Source organism: Ornithorhynchus anatinus, chromosome 4, assembly GCF_004115215.2.
Source record: "Ornithorhynchus anatinus isolate Pmale09 chromosome 4, mOrnAna1.pri.v4, whole genome shotgun sequence".
Taxonomy (NCBI): domain Eukaryota; kingdom Metazoa; phylum Chordata; class Mammalia; order Monotremata; family Ornithorhynchidae; genus Ornithorhynchus; species Ornithorhynchus anatinus.
In genome coordinates, this window is record NC_041731.1 from 130,551,912 (window position 1) to 130,577,441 (window position 25,530).

The 25,530-nt window shown below is 50.6% G+C and overlaps 1 protein-coding gene across 1 annotated transcript in view; it reads right to left on the minus strand.

The window, feature by feature from the left end:
- The window catches only part of AFAP1 (actin filament associated protein 1), a 165,169-nt gene that overhangs the window by 23,533 nt on the left and 116,106 nt on the right, over window positions 1-25,530 (minus strand). The window contains exons 8-13 of the mRNA XM_029064139.2: window positions 18,283-18,375; window positions 14,942-15,023; window positions 10,040-10,189; window positions 8,832-9,043; window positions 6,377-6,522; window positions 4,515-4,632 (exon numbers count right to left, since the gene is read on the minus strand). Of these exons, the coding sequence (XP_028919972.1) occupies window positions 4,515-4,632; window positions 6,377-6,522; window positions 8,832-9,043; window positions 10,040-10,189; window positions 14,942-15,023; window positions 18,283-18,375 (801 nt within the window). The remainder of the gene's footprint in view (window positions 1-4,514; window positions 4,633-6,376; window positions 6,523-8,831; window positions 9,044-10,039; window positions 10,190-14,941; window positions 15,024-18,282; window positions 18,376-25,530) is intronic.

A 25,530-nucleotide genomic window follows, 5' to 3' on the forward strand; every position in this document is an offset into this window, starting at 1 on the left:
GGGCGCTTAGGACAGTGCCTGGCAGAGAGTAAGCGCTTAACACATGCCATAATCACGACGCGCCAAGCACTGCGCTGAGCGGCGGGGGAGAGAGGGGATCGGGCACAGAACCTTTCCCCCACGGGGCTCCCTGTTCATGGGGAGGGAGAATAGGCGCTTGGTGCTCGTTTTGCGGAGGAGGAAACTGAGGCACGGAGTAGTTAAGTGACTTGTTCAAGGGTGCACGGCAAGCAACATACTAAGCTGGGAATAGTAAATAGGATCCAGTCTTGCACTCTGAGGAGGAGGCAGTGACGGAGGAAGAGGACGGGGAGGAGGGAGAGGAGGAGGAAATCGAGGAGGAGGAGGAGGAAGTGTCCCGGCCTAATGGATAGAGCCCGGACCTGGGAGTCGGGAGGAGCTGGGATCTAATCCCGGCTTTGCCACGTTTCTGCTGTGCCACCTTGGCCAAGTCGCGTCACTTCTCTGGGCCTCAGTTTCCTCACCTGTAAAATGGGGATTAAGGCTGGGAGCCCCATGTGGGACAGGGACTGACTACGTCCAACCCGATCCCCTTGTGTCTAACCCAGTGCATAGCAGAGTGCCTGACACAGAGGAAGTGCTTAACAAATACCGCAATTATTATTAGTACATAATGACAATTATATTCAATAATAATGCTTATTAAATGTAATTATAAGTGCTATTACTACACCTAAGAATTGAGATTCACATCAATCCCCACAGAACTTCTGAAAATATTCATTCATTCATTCAATAGTATTTATTGAGCGCTTACTATGTGCAGAGCACTGTACTAAGCGCTTGGAATGTACAAATTGGTAACAGATAGTCCCTGCCCTTTGACGGGCTTACGGTCTAATCGGGGGAGACGGACAGACGAGAACAATAGCAATAAATAGAATCAAGATATCCTTCATACTGTACTATTTCTCCTATCCCGCAAATGCTTTGAATTCCTTTCTCCCCCAAATTCAAATGATGCTCTCATTTGAATTCCCCCACTGTAGGCAGGGATCACATCTACATTCTATTTAAACTGTACTTTTCTAAGCGCTTAGCACAGTGCACTGCACCAAAATAAGCGCTCAGTACCTACCACTGGCTGACTGATCACTAACAGGGATAATGGTGCTTATTACTGTGTGCAGAGCACCGTACTGAGCGTTCGGGAACAACAATGCACTCGAACCCGGACCCTTTAAGAGCTTGACATTCACCTCACTCTCGGCCCGACAGCCCTCATCAATCGATCAATAGTGACTGAGAAGCCGCGTGTCTTAGTGGAAAGAGCCCGGGTTTTGGAGTCAGAGGTCATGGGTTCTAATCCCTGCTCTGCCACTGATCAGCTGTGTGACTGTGGGCAAGTCACTTCACTTCTCTGTGCCTCAGTTACCTCATCTGTCAAATGGGGATGAAGAGTGGGAGCCCCACGAGGGACAACCTGATCACCTTGTATCTACCACAGCGCTTAGAACTGCGCTTGGCACAGAGTAAGCGCTTAACAGATACCATCATCATTATTACTATTATTATTTCTCTTGAGCTTACTGCACGCAGGGCACTGTGCTACCCACTCGAGAGAGTACGACGAGATAGACACGTTCCCTGCCCAAAAGGAGCTTACAGCCTAGAGAGAGAGAAGACAAAATAAATTTAAAAATGTAAACCACCACTGCACAACTGGGTCCAACCTAATTAAGCTTGTTTCGACCCAGCGCTTAGAACGCCGTTGGACACAGAGTAAGCGCTTAAGAAATACCATCGTTCATTCAGTGCATTTCAGTGCACTGCACACTCTGTGTGCTCAATAAATAGGATGGACTGCTGGCGAAAGTCCAAGCACCAAGCCGACCTCACACACTTCAAATTTATCCTTTCCTGCCTTAACTCTGCCCTCTCCTCCGCCAGGCAAAGTGCTGTGGGGGCTTACTGTCCTCCTTTTTCCCTTTCAAAATATGTTTTATATTTCTCCCCACCGAGGGCCTTTTAAGGGCAGGGATCATGTCTTCCAAATTCACTACACGGCACTCTCCCAAGCCCTTAGCATAGTGCTTTGCACACAATCAGCATTCAATAAATAGCATCTATTGATTGACCGACAGTGCTTGGTATATAATAAGCGCTTAACAAAATGCCATCATTATTATTATTATTATTAGCAGTTGATGATAAATTCAAGGCTCTCCATCCCCTTGCCCCCTCCTACCTCTCCTCCCTTCTCTCTTTCCACCTCCCACCCCGCATGCCCCGCTCCTCCGTCGCCTACCTCCTCGCCGGCCCCCGTTCTCGCCCGTCCCGCCGTCGACCCCCGGGCCACGTCCTCCCACGGTCCCGGAACGCCCTCCCTCCTCATCTCCGCCAACCTCACTCTCTTCCCCTCTTCAAATCCCTGCTTACAGCTCACCTCCTCCAAGAGGCCTTCCCAGACTGAGCTCCCCTTCTCCCTCTACTCCCTCTACCGCCCCCCTTCACCTCTCCGCAGCTTAACCCTCTTTTCCCCCCTTTCCCTCTGCTCCTCCCCCTCTCCCTTCCCATCCCCTCAGCACTGTACTCGCCGCTGGACTGTATATATCTTCATTACCCTATTTATTTTGTTAATGAGATGTACATCGCCTTAATTCTATTTATTTGCTTTTGTTTTAATGAGATGTTCATGCCCTAGATTCTATTTATCGCTATCCTTCTCGTCTTTCCGTCTCCCCCGATTAGACCGTAAGCCCGTCAGAGGGCAGGGACCGTCTCTATCTGTTACCGATTTGTCCATTCCAAGCGCTTAGTCCAGTGCTCTGCACATAGTAAGCGCTCAATAAATACTATTGAATGAATGAATGAGTGAATAAATTACGCTCCACCGATTTCTCAGTCTTCTCATTACCTGATCTACTTTTTCCTTTATTTTCCAGCACTTCGAGGAGTTTGATTAGTGTGGGAGGAGAACAAACCGGTAAAGTCTACTGCTACATCAGAGGCTGGGCTTCCTTCAGTATAAGTAATTAAAAGAAACTGCTCCGCACAGAGTAAGCGCTCGATAAGAATGATTGGATTTTGACTGACTGATTCCCAGAGGCAGTGTAGTATCATGGAAAGAGCACGGGGCCGGGAACCAGGAGACCCGGGTTCTAATCCCGACTCTGCTACTAGCCTGCTATGTGACTTTAGCCAAGTCACCCTCTCAGGATCTTAATTTCCTCATGGGTAATCTGGGATTAAAGCACTTACTCGCCATCACTTTTACACAGTCCGGGATACCGAATGTCCTGATTTGACGCTCTCATAACGATATTATTATAACAATGGCATTTAAGTGCTTACTCTGTGCCAGACAACGTACTAAGGGCTGAGGTGGATACAAGCAAATAGGATTGGACACAGTCCTTGCTCCACATGGGGCTCACGGTCTTAATCCCCATTTTACTCATTCCAGGGCTCAGTGCAGAGCTTAGCACTTAGTAAGACCTTCACGATATCATCATCATCCTTCTGACTGTGTCGATAAATCCGACTGATAGACTGTGGAGGAGTCTTATCACCTTCTGACAAACTGAGGAATATTCCAGCTCCCTTAGCCTGGATGCGGAGACCCTGAGGAACAGAGGTTTCAGACTTCCTGCCTTGCAACAAATGATAATAATACTAATTACAGTTCTTATTAGGCGTTTACTATGTAATAATAATAAAAAATAGTAATAATGATAACTGTGGTATCTGTTAAGCCTTTACTACATGCCAGGCACTGTACGAAGTGCTGGGGTGGACACGAGCAAATCGCGTTGGACGCAGCCCCTGTCCCATGTGGGACTCACCGTCTTAATCCTTGCTTTATAGATGAGGTATCTGAGGTACAGAGAAATAAAGTGATGTGCCTAGGGCCACACTGCAGACAAGTATATATTTGTACATATTTATTACTCTTTTTTATTAATGATGTGGATATATCTATAATTCTATAATGGATATTATCTAGTTTGATGCTATTGATGCCTATGTACTTGTTTTCTTTGTTGTCTGTGTCCCCCTTCTAGACTGTGAGCCTGTTGTTGGGTAAGGATTTTCTATTGCCGAATTGTAGTTTCCAAGCGCTTAGTACAGTGCTCTGCACACAGTAAGCGCTCAATAAATACAATTGAATGAATGAATGAAGGGGCAGAGCCGGGATCTGAACCTAGGACGGTCTGACTTCTAGGACCGGGCTCTATCTACTACGCCACGCTGCGTCTCTACTGCCAAGCACTGTTCTAAGCGCTGGGGTAGATACGAGTGACTCAGGTTGGACACAGGCCCCGTCCCACATGGGGCTCAGCCTCTTCACCTCCATTTTGCAGATGAGGTCGCTGAGGCCCAGAGAAGTGGAATGGACCAAGTTCACACAGCGGCAGATGAGTGGAGGAGCCGGGATTAGAACCCAGGGCCTTCTGAGTCCCAGGGACGGGCTCTAGCCGTTTGGCCACGCTGATTCTCAAAGAGAAGGCCATCTCTGCCCCCACCCCCCAACTGGAGAGGACCCCCCTCACCGATCCGTTGATGCAGGGGACGTCGTCATAGTGGAGCGCCGTTGCGCTGGGGCAGGCATAACCGTTGGAAACGCTTCCCAGGTAGGGATTCGTGGAAATGACTCGTCGGTTCATAAAGCTGAAAGATAGAAAAGTGTTCACTCATTCATTCTGAAAGATAGAAAAGCATTCACTCATTCATTCCACCGTATTTTGCAGAGCACTGTACTGAGCGCTTGGGAGGGGACAACAGAACAATGAGCAGATACGTTCCCCCACCCACAAGCTGACAGTTTAGAGAGGAGGAAGGAGCGTGGCGGAGTGGCTAGAGTCCGGGCCTAGGAGTCAGAAGGTCATGAGTTCTAATCCTGATCCACCACTTGTCCGTCCGTTGTGTGACCTTGGGCAAGGCACTTCTCTGTGCCTCGGTTCCTTCATCTGTAAAATGGGGATTAAGACTGTGAGCCCCAAGTGGGACAACCTGATGACCCTGCATCTGCTCCTGTGCTTAGAAGAGTGCTTGGCACATAGTAAGCGCTTCACAAATGCCATCATCATTATTATTATTATTATTATTTCGGGCTAGGAGTGCATCTGTTCTATTGTTGTATTCTAATAATATTGTTGGTATTTGTTAAGCGCTTACTATGTGCAGAGCACTGTTCTAAGCGCTGGGACAGATACAGGGTAATCAGGTTGTCCCACGTGAGGCTCACAGTTAATCCTCATTTTACAGATGAGGGAACTGAGGCCCAGCGAAGTGAAGTGACTTGCCCACAGTCACACAGCTGACAAGTGGCAGAGCGGGGATTCAAACTCATGGCCTTTGACTCCCAAACCCGTGCTCTTTCCACTGAGCCACGCTGCTTCCCTGCTTCTAATCTCCCAAGCGCTTAGTACCGTGCTCCGCCCACAGTAAGTGTTCAATAAATACAACAGACCGGATGACAGATGAGGTAACTGAGGCCCAGGGAAGTGAAGTGACTTGCCCAAGATAACACAGCAGACAAAGGGCAGGACCGCGATTAGAACCCAGATCTTGGTGACTCTCAGGTCCAGGGTGTATCCGCTAGGCCAAGTTCCTTCTCAATTTGCCTCATCCTAATTACATCCTGCGGGCGCTCATCACTTGACTGTTTACTTGTACTGATGTCCGTCTCCCCCCTAGACTGTGTGTTCGTTCTGGGCAGAGACTGTCTCTCTTTATTGTGAATTAATAATATGATAATAATAACAAAAATTAATTAATATAATTAATTCATGAGTGATGTATTTAAGTGCTTACTTTATGCCAAGCACTGTTCTAAGCACTGGGAGGGATACAAGGTGATCAGGTTGTCCCACGTGGGGCTCCCGGTCTTAATCCCCATTTTCTAGATGAAGGAACTGAGGCCCAGAGAAGTGAAGTGACTTGCCCAAGGTCACACAGCACTCAAGTGGCAGAGTTGGGATTAGAAACCACGACCTCTGACTCCCTAGCCACGCTTTCCCCAGCGCTTAGTACAGTGCTCTGCACAAAATAAGCGCTCAGTAAATACGACTGAATGAACAGGTCAGAGCTTGGCCCGTCTGGGAAAATCAGTGTGGTTTAGTGGAAAGGGTTGGGGCTGGGGAGTCAGAGGTCGTGGGTTCTAATCCCAACACCGCCACTTGCCTGCTCTGTGACCTTGGGCAAGTCCTTTAACCTCTCTGTGCCTCAGTTTCCTCATCTGCGAAATGGGGATTAAAAGCGTGAGCCCCGTGAGGGACGACCTGATTAACCTGTATCTATTCCAGCGCTCAGAAAGGTGCCTGGCCCACAGGAAGCGCTTAAGAAATATCATTATTACTATTATCACTATTAAATCTGCCCGGGGTAACCGAAAGCGAGCGGGCAGACGTACCAGAAGGTCTGTTTGGCCGTCTGAATGACGTTGGCGGTCATCTCCACATCGATGTAGTCGTAGTGCAGAGCCCCGGGGTCCGTGGACGAGCCCGTCTCGGCCAGCAGAATCCCGATCCACCGGCCCATGTCCTCCGAAGACGGGGCCTGCGCAGGGAAAGGAGAGATCTCACGGCACCCTATCGCACGGATCTCGCCCCATCTGCGTCACCAATCCGTCGATCGACTGGATCGATTAACTTCTCTCAGCCCCACAGCACTTAAGCATAAATCCGTCATTTTCTTTATCTGTATCCCTGTCTGTCTTTCCTGCTGTAGACTCTGAGCTCGTTGCGGGCAGGGAATGTCACCGTTTACTGCTGTATTGTCCTTTCCCAAGCGCTCAGTACAGTGCCCTGCACACAGTAAGCGCTCAATAGATACGACGGAACGAACGAAATGATTGATTGAGCGTCTCCTCGTCGTGAGCACCGCATGGGCCAGGCGGTCAGAAGGTCACGGGTTCTAAGCCAGTCTCTGTCACTCGTCTGCTGTGTGACCTTGGGCAGGTCACTTCACTTCTCTGTGCCTCAGTTCCCTCACCTGTAAAATGGGGATTGGGACTGTGAGCCCCACGTGGGACAATCTGGTTTCCTTGCAACTCCCCACAGCGCTTAGAACGGTACCTGGCACAAAGTAAGTGCTTAACAAATACTATAATTATTATTCTATTGTTCACGTGGTACTCTCCCAAGTGGTTAGCACAGTGGTACTTGTTAAGCGCTCCCTACGCGCCAAGCACTGTTCTGAGCACTGAGGTAGATAAAAATCGGGTTGGACACATTTCCTGTCCCACATGGGGCTCGCACTCTTAATCCCCATTTTATAGATGAGGTAATAATAATAATAATGAGAATACTAATAATATCTTTTAGGTGCTTACTATGTGCCAATCACTGTTCCAGTTGCTTAATCAGGTTGGGCCCAGTCCTTGTCCCACATGGGGCTCACACTCTGAATCTCCATTTTACAGAGGAGACAACTGAGGCTCAGAGAAGTGAAGCGACTTGCCCGAGGTCACAAAGCGGACCAGCGGCGGAGCTGAGACTAGAACCCAGGACCTTCCGATTCCAGGCCAAGGTTCTAGCCACTAGGCCATGCTGCTTCTCAGCCGTATTAATTAATGTCCGTCTCCCCCTCTAGACTGTAAACTCTCTGTGGGGAGGGGACGCGTCCACCAACTCCATTCTATCGCGCCCCCCCCAGAGCGCTTCGTTCAGTGGTCGGCACCCAAAGGGCGCTCGATACACCCGACTGCTCGCGCGATCGCGGTGTGGGAAGAATACAAGCAGCGTGGCTCAGTGGAAAGAGCATGGGCTTTGGAGTCAGAGGTCATGAGTTCGAATCCCAGCTCGGCCACTTGTCAGCTGGGTGACCGTGGGCAAGTCACTTCACTTTTCTGGGCCTCAGTTCCCTCAACTGTAAAATGGGGATTAAGACTGTGAGCCCCACGTGGGACAACCTGATTCCCCTGTGTCTACCCCAGCGCTTAGAACGGTGCTCGGCACATAGTAAGCGCTTAACAAATACCAACATTATTTTATTATTAAGAATAACGATAATACTAACGATGGCATTTGTTAAGCGCTTACTATACTCAGCGCTGGGGTGGATCCAAGCAAATGGGGTTGGACACAGGCCCTGTCCCATGAGGGGCTCACAGTCTCAATCCCTATTTTCCAAATGAGGAAACTGAGGCCCAGAGAAGCAAAGTGACTTGCCCCAGGTCTCCCAGCAGACGAATGGTGGAGCCGGGATTAGAATTCCCGACCTTCCGACTCCCAGGCCCGGGCTCTAGCCGCTAGACAAAGCCGCATCGAATGTGCGCGAGCCGGGGGTTTGTGGGGGTGAGGAGTCAGAGGACTTGGGTTCTAACCCCGGCTCCGCCACTCGTCCGCTGTGTGAGCTTGGGCAAGCCACTTCACTTCTCTGGGCCTCAGTTCCCTCATCTGTACAATGGGGATGAAGGCTGTGAGTCCCACGTGGGGCAACTTGATTACCTTGTATGCCCCTTAGTGCTTAGAACAGTGCTTGGGCCATCGTAAGTGTTTAATGAGCACAGAGAAGCGGCGTGGCTCGGTGGAAAGAGCCCGGGCTTGGGAGTCAGAGGTCATGGGTTCGAATCCCGTCTCCGCCCCATGTCAGCTGTGTGGGCAAGTCGCTTCACTTCTCTGGGCCTCAGTTCCCTCCTCTGGAAAATGGGGATTAAAACTGTGAGCCCCACGGGGGGACAACCCGATTCCCCCGTATCTCCCCCAGCGCTTAAAACAGTGCTCGGCACATAGCAAGCGCTTAACAAATACCAACATTATTATTACTATCATTATTAGAAAAGCCAGGCGCCGAGGGGAGGCCCGGAGCTGGGTGGGGGGGACGGGGGGATTACGGGGCGGGGGGGGGGGACCGGCACGGGGTACCTCGAGGACGGCCACTTCCTGTCCGTGGCGCAGCAGGCGGAAGGCCAGCGGGTGTCGGGGGTCCAGGCCGGGGGCCACCTGTCCGCCGCGGAGGGGGAGGGCGGCCAGGTGGGTCTTGAGGTCGGTGCGGTCCTTGTGGAGCAGGAGCCGGCCGTCCTTGACGCGGGCCCAGCGCTCCCGCCACCGGTGGTTGGACAGCACGTTCAGGTAGCCTGCGGGACGGAAGATCCACACGCCTCAGCTCGCCGCACCCGGGGAAAGCGTCCCTCGATTGGTCGGCCCCGCTCTCTCGAGCGCTTAGACAGTGCTCTGCCCACAGGAAGCGCTTGGTGAATACCACGGGTGGACCGGCTAACGATTCTGGGATCAGAGAAGCAGCGTGGCTCAGTGGAAAGAGCCCGGGCTAGGGAGTGGGGAGGTCACGGGTTCAAATCCCAGCAGGGGATGTGTCTATTGTGTGCTCCTGAGTGCTTAGTCCGGTGCTCCGCACACGGTGAGCGCTCAAAAATAATAATAGTAATAATAGTGATAATTACGATATCTGTTAGTCAATTACTATGTGCCAGGCACCGTCCTAAGCGCCGGGGTGGATACAAGCAAACTGGGTTGGACCCAATCTCTGTCCGCCGTGGGGCTCAGAGCCTCGATCCCCATTTTCCAGATGAGGGAACTGAGTCCCAGAGAAGTGAAGCAGCGTGGCTCAGTGGAAAGAGCCCGGGCTTGGGAGTCAGAGGTCATGGGTTCGAATCCCGGCTCCGCCGCTTGCCAGCTGGGTGACTTTGGGCAAGTCACTTCACTTCTCTGTGCCTCAGTTCCCTCATCTGTAAAATGGGGATGAAGACTGGGAGCCCCACGTGGGGCAACCGGATCACCCTGTATCCCTCCAGCGCTTAGAACAGTGCTTTGCACATGGTCAGCGCTTAACAAATACCACCATTATTATTTGCCCAAGGTCACTCCGCAGACACGCGGTGGAGCCAGGATGAAAACACATGACTTTCTGACTCCCAGCCCCGGGCTCTGCCCCCGGCGCCGTGCTGCTTCCCAAAGGGAGCCCAAGTCTGTTTTATTGTTCTAGTGTCCTCTCCCAAGCGCTTAGTCCAGTGCTGTGCGCAGAGTAAGCGCTCGATACATAAGACGGGGAAGGAGGGGAGGGGTTTGGGGAGGCGGGGACCCCGAGAGCAGCAGCGGCGGCTCCGAGCCCTCACCGCACGTCGGGACGTCCTCCTCCGCCGACGAGGTCTGCTCGTCGGTCGACGGCTTCTTCTTCCCCAGCCCGATGATCTTGGTGATCTTCTTCCCCGTCACCTTCGTCACCGCCCCCTTGGACTCCGGCTTGTTGCTCTTCTTCCTCTTAACTGCCCGGGAAAACAAGCAAACAAACAAAAACAAAAACAGAGAGAAGGATGGATGGATGGGCCCCAGGAATAATGATAATGTTGGTATTTGTTAAGCGCTTATTATGTGCCGAGCCCTGTTCTCAGCGCTGGGGTAGATACAGGGTCATCGGGTTGTCCCACGTGAGGCTCACAGTTAATCCCCATTTAAAGATGAGGTCACTGACAGAGAAGTGAAGTGACTTGCCCAAAGTCACACAGCTGACAAGTGGCAGAGCCGGAATTCAAACCCATGACCTCTGACTCCCAAGCCCGGGCTCTTTCCAAGACAACGGTCAATCTGTAGAAACTATTTACTGAGCGCTGGCGTGGCCTAGTGGTTAGAGCCCGGGCTTGGGAGTCGAAGGTCGAGGGTTCTCATCCCGGCTCTGCCACTTGTCTATTGCGTGACCTTGGGCAAGTCGTTTCACTTGTCTGGGCCTCAGTTCCCTCATCTGTAAAATGGGGATTGAGACTGTGAGCCCCATGTGGGACAGGGTCGGTGTCCAACTCGATTTGCTTTATCACCCCAGCGCTCAGTACAGTGCCTAGAACATACTAAGTGCTTCACAAATACCACTATCGTCATTACTATGCGCAGAGCATTGTGCTAAGCTCTCGGGAGAGTACAATGCCACCGAATTAGCAAACATATATGAAAGAATTACCAGACACTTTCCCTGCCCATAATGAGCTCGGAGTCTAGAGGGGGAGACAGACATTAATATGAACAATTAATTTACAATATACAGTTTAAAGTTATGATATTAATGTTGGTATTTGTTAAGCCCTTCCTACGTGCAGAGCACTGTTCTAAGCGCTGGGTACAGGGTAATCGGGTTGTCCCACGTGAGGCTCACAGTTAATCCCCATTTTACAGATGAGGGAACCGAGGCCCAGAGAAGTGAAGTGACTCGCCCACAGTCACACAGCTGACAAGTGGCAGAGCCGGGAATCGAACCCATGACCTCTGGCTCCAAAGCCCGGGCTCCTTCCACTGAGCCACGCTGTTCCTCGATGTGATATAAAGACAGCAGAGGGGGTAAAGAAACAAATCTGGAACGAGGACAGCTCAGTGTGAGAAAGAATGCAAAACCATAAAGAGAATCTTATTGTCTTTTGTACTTTTTGTGTTAAATGCTTAACGCGTGTCAAGCATCATACTGAGCGATAGAGAAGATCCAAGCAAATCGGGTTGGACACAGTCCCCGTCCCACATGCGGCTCACGGTCTTCATCCCCAGTGTGGCCTAGTGGCTAGAGCCCGGGCCCGGGAGTCAGCAGGACCTGGGTTCTATACAAGCAAACGTTTCACTTTCCCGTACCTCAGCTCTCTCTTCTGTAAAACGGGGATGAGGACTGGTAGCCCCACTGTTATCAGGGACTGTGTCCAGCCCGGGTAACTTGTATCTGCCCAGTGCTCAGAACAGCACCGGCTCAGAACAAGTGCCTAAAAAATACCACTATTTTATTCGTTCAGTCGTATCTTCTAGACTGTGAGCTCCTTATGGATAGGGAAGGTCAGTAAATCCCGCCTCTGCCACTCGTCAGCTGTGTGACTGTGGGCGAGTCGCTTCACTTCTCTGTGCCTCAATTACCTCATCTGTAAAATAGGGATTACCTGTGAACCTCCCGTGGGACAACCTGATGACCCTGTATCTACCTCAGAGCTTAGAACAGTGCTCTGCACATAGTAAGCGCTTAACAAATACCAACATCATTATTAAGTTAAATGAGCTGCCCAAGGTCACACAGCAAATCCTGCCCACTGCCCAGTGTGGCTCTAGGGAGAGTCCCAGGCTGGCTGCCCAACAAGGCCAACGGCCTCGGTCCAGGGTTCAAGAGGAGCAGGGCAGAACCCGAAATCTGAAAGGTGAAGCCTCTTCGACAGACTCTTACGACTCCCTCCTTCTTAATGTCTGTCTCCCCGTCTACGCTATAAGCTCATTACGGGCAGGGAACGTGGTAACTGCTCAATTTACACCTCTGATCGATCTGGGAAGCTTTCTCCTCTCCACGGACTCATCCTCCCGCCAGAGAGGTAAAAATAATAATAATAACTGTGCTGACTGTTCAGCACTTACTGTGTTCCAGGCCCTGTACTAAGCGTTGGGGTGGATACAAGCAAACGGGGTTGGATGCAGTCCCGGTCCCTGTTCTCTAAGGCCTAGAGGAAGGGAAGTGACTGGCCCAAGGTCACACAGCAGACGCGTGGTGGAGCCGGAATTAGAACCCACGACCTTCTGACTCTCAGGCCCGCGCTCCATCCACGAGGCCTCTCTAAGAGATGTACGACTGGGGTATTGCATTCAGCCCAGCCGTGCTAGAACAGAGTGTTAACATGTGAGACGTCAAGGAATTTGTTATAGAACAGCTGTGATTTCTGGAGAGGGGAGGATAGTTCCAGACCTATTGGCTCAGTGGAAAGAGCCCGGCCTTGGGAGTCAGAGTTCATGGGTTCGAATCCCGGCTCTGCTGCTTGTCAGCTGTGTGACTGAGGGCGAGTCACTTTACTTCTCTGTGCCTCAGTTACCTCATCTGTAAAATGGGAATGAAGACTGTGAGCCTCACATGGGACAACCTGATGACCCTGTATCTACCCCAGCGCTTGGAACAGTGCTCTGCACATAGTAAGTGCTTAACAAATACCAACATTATTATTACCATTAATAACTGAAATCATCAAACAGTCATATTTATTGAGCACTTACTTTGCTCAAGGAACTGTCTAAGCGCTTGGAACACTACAATATACAAGTTCCCTGCCCACAGTGAGCTTACAGTCTAGATGGGGAGACAGCTATTAACAAGAATAAGTAAATCATGGACAAAAGTGCTGTGCGGCTGAGAGAGGGGTGAATAAAGGGTCAAATCCAAGGGCCCGGGTGACGCAGAAGGGAGTGGGGGAAGAGGAAAGGAGGCTTAGTCAGGGAAGGCCTCCTGGAGGAGATGGGCCTTCAAGAAGACTTTGAAGTCGGGGAGATTCATTGTCCGTGGGATATGAAGAGGGAGAAATTTGCAGGCCAGAAATTCCTCACCCGCAGCTTCAAAAGCCTCCATCCCCTTCCCCCCTCCTACCTCACTTCACTACTCTCCTACTCCCACCGGGCCCGCACAATTCACTCCTCTAGTGATGGTATTTGATAAGTGCTTACTACGTGCCAAGCACTGCTCTAAGTCCTCTAATGCCAACCTTCTCACCGTACCTCCACCTTGTCTGATCGTGCCGCTGACCTCTCGCCCACGACGATATGTCAGACGCCGTTCCAAGGACTGGAGGTAGGTACTGATTACAGACAGAGTCCCTGTTTTGCAGTCTAAGTAGGAGTGAGAACAGGCACCCCCATTTTACAGTTGAGGAAGCTGAGGTGCTGGGAATTAAATGACTCGCCCAAGGTCACACGGCAAGCAATTGGCGGCGGCGGAATTAGAACCCCGATCCTTTTAATTCTGGGACCCGGGTTCTGTTCTCTAGGCCACGCTGCGTTACCTGATCACAACCCTAGGATTCCCCGAAAAGAAAGCTGGAAACGGAATTGGAAAGTCAGGGCAGATATTTCCGGTGGGAACTTTGGGTGGAAACTTCGTGTCCCCGAATCAGGTTCTCCTCGACCTGCGGGGAGGTTTTAATTCTCCATCTGTGGCGGGCGGGTAGAAAGACGGCCGGCTGGCCGTGGGGCCCTGGGAGCAGGAAAGCAAATCCAAACGAGAAGCAGCACGACTTAATGGCTACAGCCCGGGTCTGATAGTTGGGAAGATCTGGGTTCTAATCCTGGCTCCGCCATTTGTCTGCTGGATGACCTCGGGCAAGTCGCTTCACTTCCCTGGGCCTCAGTTACCTCATCCGTCATCCCATCAGTTGTATTTATTGAGTACTTACTGTGGGCAGAGCATTGTACTAAACGCTTGGGAGGAAAGAGCTCACCTCCTCCAGGAGGCCTTCCCGGACTAAGCCCCCCTTTTCCTCTCTGCTTCCCCTCCCCATCGCCCCGACTCCCTCCCTCTGCTGTACCGCCCCCCCCCCCACCCCACAGCACTCGTGTGCATATATGTACATATTTACTATTCTACTTATTTTATTAATCATGTGCATATATCTCTAATTCTATTTATTTACACTGACGCTATTGATGGCTGTTTCCCGTTTTTTTGGTCTGTCTCCCCCCGTCTAGATGTAAACCCATTGTTGGGTAGGGATTATCTCTCTTTGTTGCTGAATTGTACTATCCAAGCACTGAGCACAGTGCTCTGCACGTAAGTGCTCAAAAAATACAACTGAACGAACGAACAACCGAAAAATAAACAGACACATTGAGAAGCAGCCTGGCTCAGTGAAAAGAGCCCGGGCTTGGGAGTCAGAGGTCATGGGTTTTAATCCAAGCTCCACCACTTGTCAGACGGGTGGCTTTGGGCAAGTCACTTCACTGGGCCTCAGTTCCCTCATCTGGAAAATGGGGTTGAAGACGGTGAGTCCCACGTGGGACGATCTGATTATCTTGTATTCCCCCAAGTGCTTAGAGCGGCGCTTGGCACATAGTAAGCGCTTAACAAATACCATCATCATTATTATTATCATTATTCCCTGCCCACGACGACCTTACAGTCCAGAAGGGTTCAGGATCGAACCTCTTCCCGTTTTTCAGGGGTGTAAACTGAGGCCCGTCAGAGGTTAAGCGGCTCACCCCCGGTCACTCTTGGGGGGTGGGTGTCCTCCGGGCCCCGGGCGGACACTCACCTTGTTCCTTTCCGTTACACAGAGCGGGTCCGTTGTCGGCAGCGCCCTCGCCGTCCGAGCTGGGCCTCTCCGAGGACAGTTTCTGCGGGAACAGAGGGATGGGGTCACTCCTCGCTCAGGGGACGCGGCGGACACAGGTCGGAGCGCTGGGAAAACTGTGGGCCGAACCCCCAGACGCCCAGACGGACGCCCCAGGACGGTCGAGAGGTCAATCGCGGAGACTGCTTTCCCAGCTAAACCAGGAAAAGCCACCACGCCCGCACGGGGCTCTGCTCACAGATGCTAAGAAAGAACTTTTCCTTGTTTTTTGGCTTTAATTCATTCATTCACTTGTGTTTATTGAGCGCTTAGCGTGCGCCGAGCACGTACAGTATTTTCACTTAATGGTATTTTAATAGTATTTGATAAGCGCTGACTACGTGCCAGTCGGTCGATCGTATTTACTGAGCGCTTACCGTGTGGAGCGCACGGTACTAAGCACTTGGGAGACGACCATATGACAGTTTAACAGCCATGTCCTCTGCCCGCAACCACCTTAATAATAATAATGGTATTTGTTAATAATGTTAATAATAATGTTGGTATTTGTTAAGCGCTTACTATGTGCTGAGCACTGTTCTAAGCGCTGGGGTAGACACGGGGGAATCAGGTTGTCCCACGTGGGGCTCATGGTCTTCATCCCCATTTTACAGATGAGGTCACTGAGGCACCGAGAAGTCAAGTGACTTGCCCAAAGTCACACAGCTGACGAGTGGCCGAGCTGGGATTCGAACCCATGACCTCTGACTCCCAAGCCCATGCTCTTTCCACTGAGCCACGCTGCTTCTCTATGTGCCAAGCACTGTTCTAAGCACTGACATAGATACAAGGTAATCAGGTTGTCCCTCATGGGGCTCACAGTCTTCATCCCTCTTTTCCAGATGAGGGAACTGAGGCACAGAGAAGTGAAACGACTTGCCCAAGGTCACACAGAAGACATGTGGCAGAGTTGGGATTAGAACCCAAGACCTTCCCCTAAGCCAAGTTCCTTCTCTGCTTATATCCAGAGTGCCAAGCACTGTACTAAGCGCTGGGGTGGATACAAGCAGATTGAGTTGAATGCAGTCGCTGCCCCACCTGGGGCTCACAGTCTCAATCCCCATTTTACTGATGAGGGAACTGAGGCCCAGAGAAGTGAAGTGACTTGCCCAAGATCACACAGCAGACCAATGATGGAGTCAAGAGTAGAACCCATGTCCTTCTGACTCCCCGGTCAATTGGCCTTCATCCCTGAGCTATGGAAAGATACAACGTGGCTTAGTGGAAAGAACCCGGGCTTGGTAGTCACAGGTCATGGATTCTAATCTTGGCTCTGCCACTTGTCAGCTGTGTGACTTTGGGCGGGTCACTTCACTTTTTTGTGCCTCAGTTACCTCAACTGTAAAATGGGGATGAAGACTGTGAGCCCCACGTGGGACAACCTGATTACCTCGTATCTACCCTAAGTGCTTAGAACAGTGCTTGGCACATAGTAAGGACTTAACAAATCCCATCATTATTATTATTATTATTATTTGAGGGGGCCAAGGTAAAGCATGGTACTGATCTAAACACCCTGGTGCTCCTTGAAAACAATAATAATAATAATCGTGGCGTTTGTTAAGCGCTCATTTTGTGCCAGGCCCTGTACTAAAGTGCTGGGGTAGATAGAAGGCAATCAGGTTGGATCCAGTCCCTGTCCCACATGGGGGCTCACGGTTTTAATCCCCATTTTCCAGATGAGGAAACTAGGACACAGAGAAGTGAAGTGACTTACCCAAGGTCACACTGAAGACAAGTGGCAGAGCCAGGATTAGAACCCACAACCTCTGCCTCCCAGGCCCTGGCTCTATCCACTATGTCATGCTGATTCCTTTGGGGCAGGGACCGTGCCTATTAATGCACTGCACTCTCCCAAGCGCTTAGTACAGTGTCTGTACACAGAGAGCGCTCAATAAATACTGGGGATCGACTGAACGATTGACAATCCAAGGTATTTCCACAGCCCGGGCCTTTCCCAAGTGACAGGTAGGTTTTAAACGTTTTAGCTTTCAAATCAATCCATCTATGGTATCAGTGAGAAGCAGCGGGGCTTAGTGGAAAGAGCCTGGGCTTGGGAGCCAGAGGTTGTGGGTTCTAATCCCGCCTCCTTCACTTGTCAGCTGTGTGACTCTGGGCAAGTCACTTCACTTCTCTGGGCTTCACTTATCTCATCTGGAAAATGGGGATTAAGATTGTGAGCCCCATGTAGGACAACCTGATTACTCTGTATTTACCCCAGTGATTAGAACAGTGCTTGACACAAAGTAAGCGCTTAACAAATACAATTAATAATTATTATTATTATGATTGTTATTTATTAAGCGCGTACTGCATGCAGAGCCCTGGCCTGAGAGCCTGGGAGTGTATAGGAGAAGCAGCATGGGGGTTGGATAGAGCAGTGACCTTGTCGGCTGTGTGACCTTGGCCAAGTCACTTCACTTCTCTATAGCTCAGTCACCTCATCTATAGAACGAGAAGCAGTATGGCTTAGTGGAAAGAGCCCGGGCTTGGGAGTCAGAGGACGTGGGTTCTAATCCCGGCTCCGCCGCTTGTCTGCTGTGTGACCTTGGGCAAGACACTTAACTTCTCTGGGCCTCAGTTCCCTCATCTGTAATATGAGGATTAAGACTGTGAGCCCCATGTGGGACAGGGATCGGGTCCAACCTGATTAGCTTGTATCTACCCCAGCGTTTAGAACAGTGCTTTGGTAAATGCTTAACAAATACCAGAATTATTTTATTATTATTATCAAAACGGGGATTGAGACTGCACCAACCCAATTTGCTTATATGCACCCCAGAGCTTAGAACAGTGCCTGCCACACAGTAAGCCCTTAACAAATAATAATGTTGGTATTTGTTAAGCGCTTACTATGTGCAGAGGACGGTTCTAAGCGCTGGGGGAGACGCAGGGGAATCAGGTTGTCCCACGTGGGGCTCACGGTCTTAATCCCCATTTCCCAGATGAGGTAACTGAGGCCCAGAGAAGTGAAGTGACTTGCCCACAGTCACACAGCTGACAAGTGGTGGAGCCGGCATACGAACCCATGACCTCTGACTCCAAAGCCCGTGCGCTTTCCACTGAGCCACGCTGCTTCTCCAATACCACTACTCTTATTATTATAATTATTATTATTATTACTGTTGTTACTACAACAGTACAGAATTAGCAGAGCCGGTCCCTAGCCGTTAACGAGTTTACGGACTGGGGTCTTCGGGTTGCGAATCCCTCCCGACGCCTTCAAGATGGAAGGGAACGTGGATGGCTGTGGCTGATTTTACCTTTTCCAGTTCCGTCTTGTGCACGGGGGAGGTGGAGGAAGGGCCGTCTGAATCCGCGTTTCCACTGCAGCCGCTGTACACTTCTCTGATCACCTAAAAAAGAAGAAAAGGAGAGTGTGACCTCATCGTGGGCAGGCGACCTGGCTGGGTGTTGCTGTATTATACTCTCCCAAATGCTTAGTACAGTGCTGTGCACACAGTCAGTGCCCGATAAATACGACTGCCTGAACGTGCCCTAAGGAATCTAGATTTGCAGAGGGGGGCTGGCACGCGGGAGGAGGTAATAATAATGATAATTGTGGGAACTGTTAAGTGCTTATTTTGTGCTGGGTACTGTACTAAGCGCCAGGGTGGATATTTATTGCCATTGTTCTTGTCTGTCCGTCTCCCCCCGATTAGACCGTGAGCCCGTCAAACGGCAGGGACCGTCTCTATCTGTTGCCGACTTGTTCATTCCAAGCGCTTAGTACAGTGCTCTGCACATAGTAAGCGCTCAATAAATGCTATTGAATGAATGAATGAATGAATGAATACACACAAATTGGGGCTGGAAACAGTCCCTGTCCCTCATGGGGCTCACAGTCTCAATCCCCATTTTACAGATGAGAGAGCGGAGGCCCAGAGATGTGAAGTGACTTGCCCAAGGTCACACAGCAGGCAGGCAGTGGAGCAGGATTAGAACCCAGGACCTCCTAGGCCTGTGCTCTATCCACTCCGCCCATGCCGCTTCTCTAAGCCACTTGAGGCCGGCTCATCGAACCCTGGAGAGGGCAGAAATCCCCTCATGCCAAGTGGTTTCACACTTGGCAATTTCCAGTTTGTCGAGAAGCAGCCTCGGCTGGGAGTCGGAGGGCCTGGGTTCTCATCCCACTTTGTCCCCCTGACTGCTGTGGGAGCGGAGGCAAAAATAATAATAATAATAATTGTGGTTTTTGTTAAGTGCTTACTATGTGCCAGGCACTATACTAAGCGCTGGTGTGGAGTGCTTGGCACACAGTAAGAGCTTAACAAATACCATAATCGTTATTATACAAGCTAACCGGGTTGGATACAGTCCCTTGTCCCACGTGGGGCTCACAGTCTCGCTCCCCATTTTACAGATGAAGAACATGAGGCCCAGACAAGTGATGCGACTTGGCCAAGGTCACACAGCAGGCAAATGGCAGAGTGAGGATTAGAACCCATGACCTTCTGGCTCCCAGGCTCTAGCCACTACGCCATGCTCTGGGCCTCACTTTCCTCATCGGTAAAACAGGGATGAAATAGCTCTTCTCACACATTCTTCGCGACCGTTTCCCACAGAATCATCTTGTATCTCTCTCAGCGCTAAGAACAGCGGTTGGCACATAGTGAGCGCTTAATAACCCTTATCGCTATTATTGGGGGCAGGGAACACGCGACTGACTTCTATTGGAATAAGAATAATGATTATTGTGGTATTTGTTAAGCGCTTACTATGTACCAGGCACTGTGCTAAGTGCTGGGGTGGATTCAAGTCAATCGGGTTGGACCCAATCCTTGTCCCACGTGGGGCTCACAGTCTCAATCCCCATTTTACAGATGAGGCAACTGAGGCCCAGAGAAGTGAAGTGACTTGCCCAAAGTCACACAGCAGACAAATGGCAGAGACTGGATTAGAACCCAAGTCCTCCTGACTTCCAGGTCCCACTAGGCCGCACTCCTTCCTAGTGTTGTACTGTTCCAAGCGTTTCGCACAGCGCTCCATCACTGTTCAATTAATGCCACAAACTAAGAATTTTAATTGGGTGCTGAGGGGTCTACAGGAAATAATAATAATAATAATAATGTTGGTATTTGTTAAGTGCTTACTATGTGCAGAGCACTGTTCTAAGCACTGGGGTAGATACACGGTAATCAGGTTGTCCCGCGTGAGGCTCACAGTTAATCCCCATTTTACAGATGAGGGAACTGAGGCCCAGAGACGTGAAGTGACTCGCCCACAGTCACACAGCTGACAAGTGGCAGAGCCAGAATTCGAACCCATGACCTCTGACTCCCAAGCCCGGGCTCTTTCCATTGAGCCACGCTGCTTCTCTAAAGAACACAGGGCTGGGAGTCATGGGACCCGGGTTCTAAACCTGAGTCTGTCGCTTGTCTGTTGTGTGACCTTGGGCTAGTCTCTTCACTTCTTAGTGCCTCAGTTCCTTCATCTGTAAAATGGGGATTAGGAGAGTGAGCCCCATGTGGGACAGGGGCTGCATCCGAGCAGATTTGCATGTGTCTATCCTAGTGCTTAGTACAGCGTCTGGCACACAGCAAGTACTTAATAAATGCATCATTAAAAAAAAAAATTCTGACTGAAAACTTGGAGTGCTTCCTGCCTCCTCAGTAATGCGCTATTTGTTAAGCGCTTACTCTGTATCAAGCAGTCGGTAGTAGGGTAGAGAAGCAGAGTGGCTTAGTGGGAAGAGCGCAGGCTTGGGAGTCAGAGAGTCATGGGTTCTAATTCCAGCTCCGCCACTTGTCTGCTGTGTGACCTCGGGCCAGCCGCCTCACTTCTCTGAGTTTCAGTTCCCTCTTCTGTAAAACGGGGATTGAGATCGTGAGCCCCATCTGGGACAACCTGATGACCTTGTATCTACCCCAGGGCTTGTCGCACAGTGCTTGGCACAAAGTAAGCGCTTTAAAAATACCATCATTATTCCTATTATTACAACGTAATCAGGTTGGACACCATCCCCGTCCCACATGGGAATCAGTCTTCATCCCCATTTGACGGATGAGGAAACGGAGGCCCAGAGAACTGAAGCGACTTGCCCAAGGTCACATAGCCGAGTGGCAGAGTCGGGATTAGAACCCAGATCCTTCTGACTCCCGGGCCCATGCTCTGTCCTCTAGACTGTAAGCTCGTTGTGGGCAGGGAAGGTGGTCATCGACTGTTAGAGTGGACTCCCCCAAGCGCTTAGTATAGTGCCCCGAACACAGTAAGCGCCCAATAAATACCAGTAAGTGATTGGGGAGGAGTGGGATGCGGATTTTCCAGCAGATGGTGCTGCCGGCCTGAACGTCACACAGCTGTTCTCGCACCGGGAATGAAGCCAGCGGGAAACGTCGATAAGAGGGTGGTTTCTTTTTTATTGTTGTTGAGTTTTGCTTTGCTTTTCAACGGTATTTGTTAAGCGCTCATTATTTGCCAATCACCGTACCACTACTACTCCTAATAATGTTGGTATTTGTTAAGCGCTTACTATGTGCCGAGCACCGTTCTAAGCGCTGGGGGAGACACAGGGGAATCAGGTCGTCCCACGTGGGGCTCACGGTCTTCATCCCCATTTTACAGATGACGGTACTGAGACACCGAGAAGTGAAGTGACTTGCCCACAGTCCCACAGCTGACAAGCGGCCGAGCCGGGATTCGAACCCACGACCTCTGACTCCAAAGCCCGGGCTCTTTCCACTGAGCCACTCTGCTTTTCTAAGCGCTGGGGGAGATACAGGAATTGTTATATTGTGATTCAACTCAGTGCAATTGTGTTCATTCATTCATTCAATAGTATTTATTGAGCGCTTACTATGTGCAGAGCACTGTACTAAGCGCTTGGGATGAACAAGTCGGCAACAGATAGAGACGGTCCCTGCCGTTTGACGGGCTTACGGTCTGATCGGGGGAGACGGACAGACGAGAACGATGGCACTAAACAGCGTCAAGGGGAAGAACATCTCGTAAAAACCGATGGCGACTAAATAGAATCGAGGCGATGTACAATTCATTAACAAAATAAATAGGGTAATGAAAATATAGACAGTCGAGCGGACGAGTACGGTGCCGTGGGGATGGGAAGGGAGAGGTGGAGGAGCAGAGGGAAAAGGGGAAAATGAGGCTTTAGCTGCGGAGAGGTAAAGGGGGGATGGCAGAGGGAGTAGAGGGGGAAGAGGAGCTCGGTCTGGGAAGGCCTCTTGGAGGAGGTGATTTTTAAGTAAGGTTTTGAAGAGGGAAAGAGAATCGGTTTGGCGGAGGTGAGGAGGGAGGGCGTTCCGGGACCGCGGGAGGACGCGACCCGGGGGTCGACGGCGGGACGGGCGAGACCGAGGGACGGCGAGGAGGTGGGCGGCGGAGGAGCGGAGCGTGCGGGGTGGGCGGTAGGAAGAGAGAAGGGAGGAGAGGTAGGAAGGGGCAAGGTGACGTAGAGCCTCGAAGCCTAGAGTGAGGAGTTTTTGTTTGCAGCGGAGGTCGATAGGCAACCACTGGAGGTTTTTAAGAAAGGGAGTGACAGGCCCAGATCGTCTCTGCGGGAAGATGAGCCGGGCGGCGGAGTGAAGAATAGACCGGAGCGGGGCGAGAGAGGAGGAAGGGAGGTCAGAGAGAAGGCCGACACGGTAGTCTAGCCGGGATATAACGAGAGCCCGTAACGGTAAGGTAGCCGTCTGGGTGGAGAGGAAAGGGCGGATCTTGGCGATATCGTAGAGGTGAAACCGGCAGGTCTCGGTAACGGATAGGACGCGTGGGGTGAACGAGAGGGACGAGTCAAGGATGACACCGAGATTGCGGGCCTGCGGGACGGGAAGGATGGTCGTGCCATCCACGGTGATAGAGAAGTCCGGGAGCGGACCGGGTTCGGGAGGGAAGATGAGGAGCTCGGTCTCGCTCACGTTGAGTTTTAGGTGGCGGGCCGACATCCAGGTGGAGACGTCCCGGAGGCTGGAGGAGACGCGAGCCCGAAGGGAGGGGGAGAGGACAGGGGCGGAGATGTAGATCTGCGTGTCATCTGCGTAGAGATGGTAGTCAAAGCCGTGAGAGCGGACGAGTTCACCGAGGGAGTGAGTGTAAATGGAGAACGGAAGAGGGCCGAGAACTGACCCTTGAGGAACTCCGACAGTTAAAGGATGGGAGGGGGAGGAGGCTCCAGCGTAGGAGACCGAGAATGATCGGGTGCTAGCTGTGTGCAGAGCACTGTGCTAGGCGCTTGGGAAAGAATGATACAACAGTACACAGTGGCAATTCCTGCCCACAACCAGCTCAGACAGTAGAGGCGGGGAGACAGACATCAATACAAATAAATAAAATGACAGATAAGGACAGAGGTACTGTGGGGATGGGAGGGGGGAGAGCAAAGGGAGCAAGTTAGAGGGCTTAGCACAGTGCTCTGCCCGCAGTACGTGCACAATGAATACCATCAACTGATTGACTATCGGCGAACCAGTTTTTGTTTTGTTGTTTTTAAGTGGTATTAAAACCGTGAGCCCAACGTGGGACCGGGATTGTGTCCAACCTGACTAACTTGTGATTAGTACAGTGTTTGGCCCATTGTAAGCCCTCACAAAAATAAATGAAATGAAGTAACTGTAAGCCCGTCAAAGGGCAGGGACTGTCGCTATCTCTTGACGATTTGTACATTCCAAGCGCTTAGTACAGTGGTCTGCACATAGTAAGCGCTCAATAAATACTATTGAATGAAGTAAGAAATTACGATATAAAGTGGCAAGCACTTTTTTAAGCGCTGGGGTAGATAGAAAATAATCTCATTGGACACAGTCCATGTCCCACGTAGGGCTCACGGTCTTAATCCCCATTTTAATAATAATAATAATAATGTCGGTATTTGTTAAGCGCTTACTATGTGCACAGCACTGTTCTAAGCGCTGGGGGAGATACAGGGTCATCAGGTCGTCCCACGGGAGGATCACGGTTGATCCCCATTTTACAGAGGAGGGAACTGAGACCCAGAGAAATGAAAAGACTTGCCCAGTGTCACACAGCAGACAAGTGGCGGACCAGGATTAGAACCCAGGTCCTTTTGACTCCCAGGCCCGGGCTGTATCTACTACTACTATTACTAATAATAATAATAGTCATGGCATTTGTTAAGTGCTTAACAATGTGCCAGGCACTGTACTAAGCGCTGGGGTGGATACAAGCAGATCGAGTTGGACAAAGTCCCTGTCTCACGTGGGGCTCACGGTCTCAATCCCTATTTTCCAGATGAGGTAACCGAGGCCCAGAGAAGTTAAGTGATTTGCCCAAAGACACACAGCTGACAAGTGGCGGAGTCGGGATTAGAACCCATGACCTCTGACTCCCAAGCTCGGGCTCTTTCCACTGAGCCACGCTGCTGCTGTGTGACCCCGGGCAAGTCACTTCACTTCTCTGGGCCTCAGTTATCTCATCTGGAAAATGGGGATGAAGACTGAGCCCTACGTGGGACAACCTGATGACTCTGTATCTACCCCAGCACTTAGAATGGTCCTTGGCACGTAGTAAGCGCTTAACAAATACTGTAATTCTTCATCTCTATTATTATTATTAAATAATATAGTTTATTCATATTAATGTCGCTGTCCTCTACACTCTAAAGTCATTATGGAAAGGGAATGTGTCCCTAATTCTGTTGAACTGTACTTTCCTAAGCGCTTAGAACAATGCACTGCACAGAGTTAGCGCTCAATTGGCTACAAGAAGCAGCGAGGCCTAGTGGATATAGCTCAGGCCCAGGAGTCAGGAGGACCTGGGTTCTAATCCTACTCAGCCGCTCGTCTGCTATGTGGCCTTGGGCAAATCACTTCACTTCTCTGGGCTTCGGTTCCCTCGTCTGTGAAATGATGATTCAGAATGTGAGTCCCACATGGACTGACTAGCTTCTATCTACCCCAGCGCTTAGTAAAGTGTCTGGCACATAGTAAGCCCTTACAAATGTAAATTGAATAAATACAATTAATAGTATTGCATTATAAAATAAAGATAATAATGATGGTATTTGTTAAGAGCATACTATGAGCCACACACTGTTTTAAGCACTGGGGTAGATACAAGGTGATCAGGTCGCCCCACGTGGTGCTCACAGTCTTTACCCCCATTTTGCAGATGAGGGCACTGAGGCACAGAGAAGTGAAGTGACTTGCCCAAATTCACCCAGCTGCCAAGTGGCGGAGCAGGGATTAGAACCCACAACCTGTGGCTCCCAAGTTGGGGCTCAAAATAATAATAATAATAATGATAATAATAATGATAATATTGGTATCTGTTAAGCACTTACTAGGTGCATAGCACTGTTCTAAGCGCTGGGGTATATACTGAGTAATCAGGTTGTCCCACATGAGGCTCACAGTCTTCCTCTCCATTTTACAGATGAGGGAACTGAGGCCCAGAGAAGTGAAGTGACTTGCCCACAGTCACACAGCTGACAAGCGGCTGAGCCGGAATTCGAACCCATGACCTCTGCCTCCCAAGCCGGGGCTCTTGCCACTAAGCCACGCATTATTCTGGTTATTCCAGAACCCACTGGGAAAGGC